General features: G+C 43.2%; 2 protein-coding genes across 3 annotated transcripts; both read right to left on the reverse strand.

The window, feature by feature from the left end:
• Nucleotides 1-2478: 2478 nt before the first annotated feature.
• Nucleotides 2479-4190, reverse strand: LOC308114802 (dual specificity phosphatase 29-like; the record flags this gene model as incomplete). Its single annotated transcript, XM_080471985.1, has 3 exons — nt 2479-2937; nt 3592-3809; nt 4063-4190. 3 exons carry the CDS (start codon nt 4188-4190, stop codon nt 2738-2740), a joined length of 546 nt encoding a protein of 181 aa, XP_080328111.1. The 3' UTR covers nt 2479-2737.
• Nucleotides 4191-4622: 432 nt separating this feature from the next.
• LOC308114773 (dual specificity phosphatase 29) lies at nt 4623-10554 on the reverse strand. 2 transcript variants are annotated; one of them, XM_080471929.1, is made up of 4 exons: nt 10276-10554; nt 8476-8663; nt 7463-7683; nt 4623-6712 (listed from the first exon to the last, which is right to left on the reverse strand). In XM_080471929.1, exons 2-4 carry the CDS (start codon nt 8628-8630, stop codon nt 6486-6488), a joined length of 603 nt encoding a protein of 200 aa, XP_080328055.1. In that variant the 5' UTR covers nt 8631-8663; nt 10276-10554; the 3' UTR covers nt 4623-6485. The 2 variants fall into 2 exon arrangements, with proteins under 2 accessions (XP_080328055.1, XP_080328056.1); XM_080471930.1 differs by having other exon boundaries at nt 8476-8819; nt 10276-10362.
• Nucleotides 10555-10565: the final 11 nt, after the last annotated feature.

The following is a 10565-nucleotide window of genomic DNA, read 5'->3' on the forward strand; positions in this document are numbered from 1 at the left end:
CAGTCTCTCTTAGCCTTTCTGCATATCTTCAGACGCGGGGAGGAATCGTGTAAGCGCAGCCTCACAACACCCGTTAAAGATGTTCTGCATCTTCTGGAGCCTCTCGAGGCCAGAAGAGAAGTGAAATGTGTCAGACTGTTAGACAGATGAGGTTTCTCACAGGATGGCGCGTGTCTTTGATTCGCCATTATATGATATGCACGGTCCATTCAGTGATCTAAAAGCAAGGCCCCAAAGTGAGAGTGTGATGATGACTGTATTGCAGAATGGCTGGATGAAGCTGCTAACATGTCAGATGGAGTTTTCACACCATCAGCCTCCTTTATTTTTCCCTCATATCTTCATACTCTGCCATCATTCATTCTGACAGTGAAATCATTAAACCTGTGATATCCAATTCCTTTTATTTTGACAGCATCTCTCTCTCTCCCAGTGAGCTCTGGAGAGCATCTCTTATTAAGATGGCTTCAGTGTTTCATCTCTTTTCAAAGTCTGACCTGAATCTGTATACACTCTCAGAACCACGCCGGCATATTTTTGTCATCTTGTATCAAGCCTCTTTAGACACATCACAGTTTTAACTCTTCGCGTCTGGATTGCAGCAGTTAAGACGGAGTATTTTGAGAAATATGAATACGTAAGTGGAGCATTGTTTATTTATAGGCATACGAGTCTTTGTGTTGTTCAAGTGCAGCAGGGGTCCTGCAGTTGATACAGATTGGGATGTGTTATATATACGAATTTAGAGGATGATTGTGGTGTTTTCGGATGTTTTAGCGCTTTACATACGTGACACTCATATTTCTATTATGTTTCTGCTGACTGTCTTAAGTGTTTTGGTGCCGAGATTGTCAGGCAGCAAAGTCTAAACCAGGTCTGAAGATGTTTAATGCACATGAGTCAGACTCTTTTCAAGAATGAGTACACAATCAAGCTGTGTGGATGTTTTAACTGCCTCGGGTTTGTTTACCCTCTTCAGGATTTCACTGGAGGAGAAAAAAAAACAACAACTATACAAATGTTCTTACATTGGGACAATTCCTTTGTCAGTCAAGTTTTTCATGTTAGTTTTTGTGCATTTGAATAGCGCACCAATTTAAATTGGTAAACATAAGTTATACCTGCTTTACAGCCTCGGGTGATGAAAATCTGGAATTAGTTTGAAACCAATGCAGTTTGCTTCTCTGATTGCTCAGTAACTCAGACAAACAGTCACTTCCACAACCAATACAGCAATGCAGAGCCAACACTGGCTCAGGGAGAACATGCAAACTATACAGGGAAAAGCTCCCGTCGGCAAACTTTTCACCATCGGACAGCAGTCCTGCCCTCTGCCCACTGTTGACTTCATCAGTTATTGCAATCATATTTATGAAAGACAAATACCTAATAGCACTGAAGATGACGATTTAATGACAGGTGGTCACGTATATTAGGATAGAAGGAATATAAGGAGGCAGAAGTGCAAAGTTTAATGTTGTTCTCCCTCTGATTTCTATCTAAATCACGTGAAACCGGAGCTCGAGCCATTGGTGCATATCGTATGTACAGTATGATGTGTTTGCTTTGTTCAATAGCTGTCAGTATTTGGAAAATATTGCTAAATTCTTAAACCACAAATCATACAAATTGCATTGTTCCTTCTTGAGAGCTGATAAAACTCCAGACATCATCACCTTTGTGATCCGTCATCCTCAACATGTATTTTTATTCTTTAGGTTTATGGTCTCGATGTTAACTGTTAAACTACTTCCTCTTCTACGTGTCATTGATGATGCTAATGCAGCTGAATAAATGTTCCACACATTCAAGAAAGGCTGAGATGTGTTCATATGGTGGCTCATCATGTTTGGAATGTAGATAATAAGAAACATTACCATTGAGCTTCAGTTGGTAGAGCATGAGACTCTCAATCTCAAGGTAGAGGGTTCATGTCCCACGCCGGGCGCCACCGTCCCGTGGGCTGACCACTGTCCCGTGGGCTCACCACCTTCCCGTGGGCTCTCCACCTTCCCGTGGGCTCACCACCTTCCCGTGGGCTCTCCACCTTCCCGTGGGCTGACCACCTTCCCGTGGGCTCACCACCTTCCCGTGGGCTGACCACTGTCCCGTGGGCTCACCACCTTCCCGTGGGCTGACCACCTTCCCGTGGGCTCTCCACCTTCCCGTGGGCTCACCACCCACAGGAAAGGTTCTTAATCGGTGCAATGTGATCTGGGTGACGGTGCTCAGACTGACACCCGGAAACGGATAAGCAGGAGAAAATGGTTGGATGGGTGGATGGATGGACCATCGAGCTTGATGTCTGTTGATTTGTTATAATTTGATAGAAATTGCCTCGAACTTCTTTCTTTGTCGTCCCTAAATGGTTTGTTTCACAGGTAACGGTTGGATGAATGATGGTCATTTTAAAACTCATGACAACTAGGTATCAAATTACGTACTAGAAATTACTTGTTAATTGTTTTCCTTTATTTTGATATGGAAAAACATCAAATGTATGTCAATTAAAATTACAGACTGTAGTTATTTTATTTTAAAAAAAAAACATAAATTCATAAATGTATCCCCATTCTCATTACGTGTCAGTTCATTATACTGTAATATGTGTATATACCTGTATACACACCTATCATTGCAACCTGCAAGGTTGAAAAAACCCAAAACGTTGTTATAAGCATGTGAAAGCGTCCATTAAGAAGAAATGTGTCCCCATAATGTCCCCCCCTTCTTGGTTTCATGTCCTCCTCTGCCAGATTAGGTTTGAGTCCAGATGACAGAGCTGATTGAGGAATCCAGCGTTTGGCAGGATGTTTCTGTGCCTGCGAACCGCCTGCAGAGCCTCCACCAGGGTGAGTCCCTCTTTAATCATGAGGAAGGCCAGGACGAGCGTGGCTGAGCGGCTGATGCCTCGAGCGCAGTGAACCAGAACCTTACCTGCAAAAACAAAAAGACCAGAGCAGCTTGAAAAAGTCGTGAATATAAGCAGTCATTATGTAAAATTGTGGCATGAATGGTAATAATTGTGAATAGTTTGACTTCAGGTCCTTTTCACTGGATGACACATGGATTGTTATTGCAATAGTAAAAATGCTGAATGTGTGTGATCCATAACAGTGTGACAGGAAGTCAGCATACACACACCCAGAGCTATTACAAGCAAAGCAGCTAAATGTAATTTGGCCATCATTAGGACCATATTTATTTATATCTTCCTAGACATAAATGGGGACCAAATACGAAATTAAACAGCTTTAATTTGTTTAAAATTGCACTAAAAACCAAAAATACTTCATTTACAGCGTGAATGTACTTGAAGCCTCCAAACAGCAGCCGTCAGCAGAGGCCACTTGACAGTTTAGTTTTAGTGGATAATATATTCTCTCTTTTCCACTAGATTCATGCAGACGGAACAGAAAATCTCTCTAGTGGGGTTGTGATATTTTGATTTATTTGACTGTGTTTTCAATTTTCCTGCTTCTCGACAGCTTCGGGGTTTCTGTGCCATGATGTCTTGGACAGTGATGTTGCTCCACGCCTCGACTCATGATGTGTTTCTTTCATTATCCGCGCCCTCGGATGGACTTGTACCTTCCTGACTCAGAGCGCCTTGGATGAAGTCGGCTGTCTCCGTGAAGAACGGGCTCAAGTCAAAGTCTTTGCAGTCTGCTGCCTCGACTCCGCGATACAGTATGTCAGTGTCTTTGTAGAAGCATGGCCCGGTGTCAATATGCTGGGGGCCATCTGCGGCATTCACCACATGTGTTATTTCCAGACTCAGTAACAGGGCTTTATCCCGAGCTGTCGCCCTGCAAATGACACGAGAGAAGATGACAAGGAGTGTGCTGTTTAGCGATTTATCTCGCCCGCGGACCGCTCTGGGGAGGCATATGCTTGCAAATGCATCAGCGGTGACTCAAGTGTACAGATTCGCGACTTTTTTTTTAATATACATATATATTTGTCCCGTCAGTTGGCCAAACACACGACTTGTTTGCAGCAACAGTTTCACAATCAGATCACCATATTGCAGCGGGGCCCCAAAGTGAGAACGCCACTTACGCGTCTCCGATGTAGAGGTTGGGCCAAACCTCATTGACGGCTCCAGTGGGGCGTCTGTTCCTCAGCAGAAGGCCGAGCAGATCGCAGGTGGGCGGTGTCTGATACTTCGGCTCCTCCTCTGAGCTCATATCTGCAGCTCTCACCTCACTGTTTTTGTATAATTAACACCATTTATATTCATCTCGATATGTCACGAACGTCTAACTTCCCCCAACACTTCATATTGCACAAAGGGGGGGCGGGGGAAATCAGAGCGTCTATCCTCTGCTAGTTTTCTTGCTGGCAGGCATATGGAGAGGACAGTAAACTCTAACCTTGGTGGTGCAGCTCCCTCTGTTTTCCATCTGAGCTGGATATGAGTGTTGGTGGGAGGCTGAACCCCTCTGGAACGAGACAGCTGAACATACCAGAGACTGGGCAGAAGCAATGTGGACTATTTATTGCTCAGATGACTGTGATAGAAGCCAGGCTGCTTGTGTTGTGACAAACCCAACCATGGAGTCGCTGCAGTTTTAACGGTTGTAACAGTGCAAGCGATTGAAAACATGGAGAAGAGCTGTGAGTTCAACCAGGTCGATTTATTCACAATAAGGTTCGAAGCTGTTTCATGGGCTTACTTTCAAAAGAAATCTTCTAATTCACAACCACAAACGAGATAATGATGTACAACAATTACCAAAATATAGAGAAGCAATGATTAATATCAACACTGTCAAATGACTTGCAATGGACCCATTGATCTAATCTGCTGTGTCAGAAAATTAAATAAAGGCAGATAATAAAGGACAGATGATTTAACAGAGGCAATATGAGATATTATAAGACTTTAATTTATTTAAAATGCTGCCATAAAACTGAATCATTGTTCTGACTTGTTATCTTAAAGACGTGCAACAAGCTTCATGATTCATATGAAGGGGATTAGTGGTTTGAGAAACTTATTTCATAAGTTTCCATTATGTAACATTTTAAATTGTATTATTTAGTTATTTTTATATATGTTCTGCACTAACGTTTGGCCATAAATATTCAATCAATCAGTTAAAATGTGAATACTTTCTCTCCCCATGCCATTCCAGCTGTGGAAATCGTGGCCAAAGCAATAATAAAAGGGTGGCCGTGACTTATTATCTGATTCCCACGGCGTATTGAGCCATGTAGTCACTGATCATGAATCCATGCATTACTTACTGATGGCCGGGACTCGTGGCGATGTTTTCATGACATAAGCATCCTGTTGCCTTGGTAACTCATGGCCACAGCATGCAATGGCACATTAAAAAGTCATGGCCACATTTTACAAAGTGGTGGCCTTGTAATAATGTTTTTTTATCACACATGGCTATAAGGTACAAACTGACTACTGTGTTTCAATAACAGTGTGGCCACATATATTTGTTTGATGGTATAGTTCTAAAGAAATGGATGCTCTTCTCTTTATGAAATAACAACACATCAGGGAGTCGTTGTGGGTGAAGGAGTGCATTGCGTTGCTATTGTTGGGTTTCTCCAGTTTCCTTCAGTAAACTCCTCAATGCAGAGCAAATCTGTGTAATGCAAGAATAATGAGTGTTGAAGTCTTTTCGTCAAGGACACGAGACGGAGGATCTCGTCAGCAACGTGAGATTTGAACTCTGCTGGTTCCCGGTCCTTTGACTTGACCACTCTGCCACCAGGTCACCCGTTCATCTGTGCATCGCAAAATCAGAAGAATGGAAAACACGTCCTCTCGAGTAGAATATTTTAATATGTGATGATTAATAAAACAAACAACGAAAAGGTTTGAAGTTTTTCCTTCACTGTGTAATGAATCTGAAATATGTGGAAGTGCCAATGGGAACAATGTATTTTAAAACCCAAGAAAATCTCACTTACTGATTAAAGTAGCCTTTATTTATTATCTGTTTTTACACTTTGTCTATTGTATAATTTCATGAATCACATTGTGCACTTACATTTTAGTTTTGAGTTTGCCTTATACTCTCGAGGAAAGAAGTTTATATTTGCATGCCATTGTTAATGTTCATGATCTTGTCAGATTTATGTTGTCAAAATTTGCAGTGATCTTAGTGACTGTTATAATATGTCATACAGTTTTATTGTAAGGAAAGCCCCTAAGGTTTCATTAAAGTCTTAACAGTTCAATTCAAGACCAAGGAAAACAAGTGTGAAGCTGCAGTTCTAGCTGAGGAGCAGTTCATGGAAAAACACTCTCTCAAAGTTAATATTTGTGTTTTAACTGCAGCTGGGGGGCAATTAGATTTGCCTAAACACTGAGTGCAGTTAAGTGAGCTACTCTGGCTCTGTCCAGAGGCAGTCGTAGCTTTAGGCCAAGAAATAAGTCACATATTGGCCTTGTTCACTGTAGGAAGTGACTCAGAGTCACACTGTAATGAAAACATATGGGCTGATGGGTTTTATTTTTAAGTCCGTCCGTTGACGCTCCGGCTCACTGATGATCCCTGGTAATGCAGCTTTTTGTCGAGCTCCCTGAGCTGCTCCAAGAAACCATTGTTTGGCGAAATGTTCCTGTTGGCGCCGACCGCTTTGATGGCGTCCACCAGGGTCATGTTCTCATGGATCATCAGGTAGGCCAGCACCAGGGTGGACGAGCGGCTGAGGCCCATCGCACAGTGGACAAACACTTTACCTGCAGAGCCAAGAGAGACACAAACTCCTGACTTTCATTTCGGAGCTCGGCCGTCTCCATGCCTGTATTTACAACCTCGCGATCAGCGGATAATCGTGGTAAACTTTCGTCCAAACGTCTAGTTTGTTACTCTTCTGTGGATTAAAAGCCGTGCACCTCACAGAGGGCTGTTCTTCCTACTTCCGACTAAAAGTTTTCAACAATATTGCAACAAATGTTTCTACACACGGTAATCCCTGCTTCCTTATCGGGGCCGAGGATTAGGGCGCAGAGGAGCGCGTAATTGAACTGTCTTGGCTTCTGTGTATTTCTGCCGAGGATTACTGTAGGCCCCGCCACACACTGGAGCCCCCGATCAGCCGGCATGTGAAGAAGGAGGCCTCATCTTATTACTGTCATGTCAGATACCGACTTCACTTTGCATAACAGGCCAGGCAGGCACAGGCCACAAACATAATTGTGTAATTTCCATGTCCAATAAAAGTGTTGCTTACAAATTACCAGGGCAATCCATTTAAAACCAATTTTCCTGGCTGAGGTCTGAGCTTATGAGAAGATTACCGTAGGGAGAGATATTAGCTTGATATTATGTTTAGTGTTTGATTTGCATTTTAATGACTAATACAACTGGGGGCTGCTGTAATGGGAATTGACTGACAAATGTTCCTGTAGCTCGCCTTGTCTTCCATAAGTCAGTGTGTAGAAGTGATGAGCAAGGGGGAGGGTGTGGTGGGGGTGGGGGGGTGTTACCTGTGGGCGAGCTCAGAGCCGTCTTGATGAAATTGGCCGCCGGGTAAAAGAAGGGACTCAAGTTAAAGGATGGCATGTCAAAAGCTTCCACTCCGTGATAAGTGATTTTGGTGTCTCGGTAGAAGCTGGGCCCCGTGTTCACGTTGAACTTCCCGTCAGCAGCGTTGAGCACATGGGTGATGTGGTGAGCCTGGAGTGTCCTCTTGTCTTTGGCTGCATACCTGAAGGAACAAAATATACAATATCATTTAGCGGATTAATGTTTGAAATGGTACTGAGGTGTCATGACTTCGACAATGCACATTTACCCACTTTTTAAGTGCTTCGTTTGTCTTTTCTTAACTTGATGAATAAAACTAATTGGAACTGCTTATCAGCCAATTCTCGTATTACCTTGCACCAAAGGTATTTGTTATTTCTCTGGAACAACTTGTCCCCAGTGCATAAAAAAACCGGAGAGTAAAAGGTCTGCTCAGATAAGCTGCTGTTGAAGCAAAAAGTTAATGTAAAGGCTTTGCTCTGCAAAACCTAAAAAATATTTACCTTCACAGTGTCGTCTGAAGAGATAAAACAGTGAGTTTGGCGAAATGTTATGTGAGTCAGACAGGGACTCACAGTGGACTCTGTAGTAATCTTTAGTGGGTATCGACACCAGAACCCCCATTAGTTAGATAAGCAGAACAGAATCGACGGATATTTCACTTAAATGTGAATTCATAACTCAGTAATTCAAAGTTTAAAAGAGGTGGAGTAGTTTTCTAGATTTATATGAGGTGTTAACTCCTCCTAGGCGAAATCCAGGCTACAATATCAACTGAGTGATTAGATGGATGGGGGATGAGGCTGGTGTCAAATTACAGTCCGCAGGCTGAGTTTTGAGACTTAACGGTGGAAAAGAGGCAAGATTGAGAGAAAGCTACTGAGGTTAAATTATACTCGGTACTGTTCATGCAACCAACTTTTTTTTTTTCTTTTCTTTTTTTTAAATTAAAAAGAGAAAGTTCCAGCCTCACATGTCTCCAATGTAGATCCTGGGCTGAACTTCATCCAGATGGTTACTGGTCCCTTTCTTTGTCCACGTCAGCCTCTGGAGCTCTGAAGCTGGAGGGGTCTCATACCTGCCGTCTGCCCCCTCAGGCGACGCCAGGCAGCCGAGGCCTCTGGGCATGTCTGGATCCTCCACTTTTTTGCTTTTCACAACCTGTGGCCAAGATTAGCGTTGGTCATTGTGGAGACGTTTGGACCACAGCGATTCTGGGAAGTCATTCTCGGGGTCGCGCGACTCTTCACGTTGCCCACTTCCAGTTTCGGAAAGGACATGTAGTTTCTGTCACCATCTGCGTTCCGTGTCCCAATGCTAAATAACGCATGTGAGAAGGACCAATAAACATAATTGGTCTTTGGTAATGCCGAGAGATAAATGCAGAGTGGGATTACAGGGAGGATCGCCAATTAGAACATCCAGTGTTCACACTCTAGCCTTTATATATAGACCGTAATTATGCCAATAAATGCACTCCGTGGTGGTGAAGAGCCACAAGATCACATAATTGTAAGCTGACCTTTTGATGCTCTCATTATTTTATTTCCAGCTCTGGAGCTCTTGCTGGATGTGTTTATCTCCAGAGATGCACAAAATTGATATTCAAGGACTGTAAACAGCTATAAACAGCTTTTCATTTCCGGCAGGCAAGTCTAACCTGTGCATTTACAATTTACACACTGGGCTTTAGAGAGAGACCCATTCCATGCGTCCTGTATACATTAGCATCCATTTAGGCAGGTGTGTGATTGTGCTGCAGGCTGAGGATGTTACGGGCAGTGTGTGTGTGTGTGTGTGTGTGTGTGTGCACTGGTACAGTAAAGAAACCGATGGCAGCTCAGTTTTTTATTTGCATTCTTCATGTTGCAGAGGCACGATGTGGCTCTGAGGGTTTGGAGGCTCGCTGTCGTGTCCACGGGGATGACTCATTGAGACAAAATCTGTTTCAGTGACCTTTTGTTAAGCTGCCGTGGCATATGGAGGTGCACTCAAACATCATGATGGCTTTATCCATCTCTGCATGAGCGCTGTTACACGCGCCCCCACTCAGAGCAAGTGAATGCAAAAAAAAAGAAAAAGAAAAGAATTCTGCACCTGACCCACCGTATGTGTTACATGCATATATGAGTGTGTGCATCTTAAAGGCAGAGTAAAGTCTTCTTCGCAGCAGTACAACATGTGCCCAGAGTACCTGGAGGCACTTCTTTCTCCTCATTGATCTATAAGTACAACCCTTCCCTCCCTCCCACAGTGAGGGGCAGAGAACTGATTTCCCTGGTGCACATGTTGAGCTGCAGCGCTGCTTTCATAGCCTCCCCCCCTCAGGCTAACCTGTCCTTCCTGCTCCACTTCTGTGTAATTAAAGATGCTATGTATGGGAAAGTGCCCACGGTTAACACGGAGGGCAAATAAAAATGGCTTCTTATTTTTTTTTTTTCTTTTTCTTTTTAACCTCCTCCGGGCCTCTTCTCGGTGGTTTTATGAATTACGCCTCCCTCTTTAGGTTTTGCACATTGCGGTTCATCTGGATTTGTGGGCAAATTAATAAAAGAAGAAAGCAACGTAATCAATCAGGCGTTGCAGTCTCATCACAAAACACACACTCAATTAAAAAAAAGTGCTTTGTAAACATGTTCACCTTGCAAGTAAAGTATCACAGCACAATAAATCCACACGTCCGAGAATATTCACACCGTACATACGGTTAGATATTCCAAACATGGAAAATGTGTTATAGATTTGTAAGAACACAGTGTTAGTAGACACTTGCCTGGAAACGTTGCTTTTCATGCTCTCTCTGTACCAGAGCTCACATGTAGGTCGACAGCACAACTGTCTGCCTTCTCCTTCGTAATCTACCCTGCAACCTTTTTTGCTATTTTAACATCTGAATCTCGGCCCAAAATAATTCTGGCATCATCTTCTGCATTCCTTAAAGGTTACCCGAGCTGCCAGCACAGGAGGGAGGATAGGAGGCAGGTTTTTTTTTTTTTTTTCAATAGCGAGAAAATGAGATCAGTGCTGCTGGAGTTGAGCTCAAATCTAACACAGTCTTTGGTT

Source organism: Lipophrys pholis, assembly GCF_963383615.2.
Source record: "Lipophrys pholis genome assembly, chromosome: 1".
In the NCBI taxonomy this organism is placed as follows: Eukaryota; Metazoa; Chordata; class Actinopteri; order Blenniiformes; family Blenniidae; genus Lipophrys; species Lipophrys pholis.

Bases quoted from the DNA above. Each gene is read 5' to 3' on its own strand.
- LOC308114773 (XM_080471929.1), bottom strand. From the start codon at position 8,630: ATGCCCAGAGGCCTCGGCTGCCTGGCGTCGCCTGAGGGGGCAGACGGC. The intron at 7,684-8,475 runs GTGAGGCTGGAA...TTGTTCCTTCAG, and splicing joins AGGATCTACATTGGAGACAT to GTATGCAGCCAAAGACAAGA. The intron at 6,713-7,462 runs GTAACACCCCCC...TTGGCTCTGCAG, and splicing joins GGCTCTGAGCTCGCCCACAG to GTAAAGTGTTTGTCCACTGT.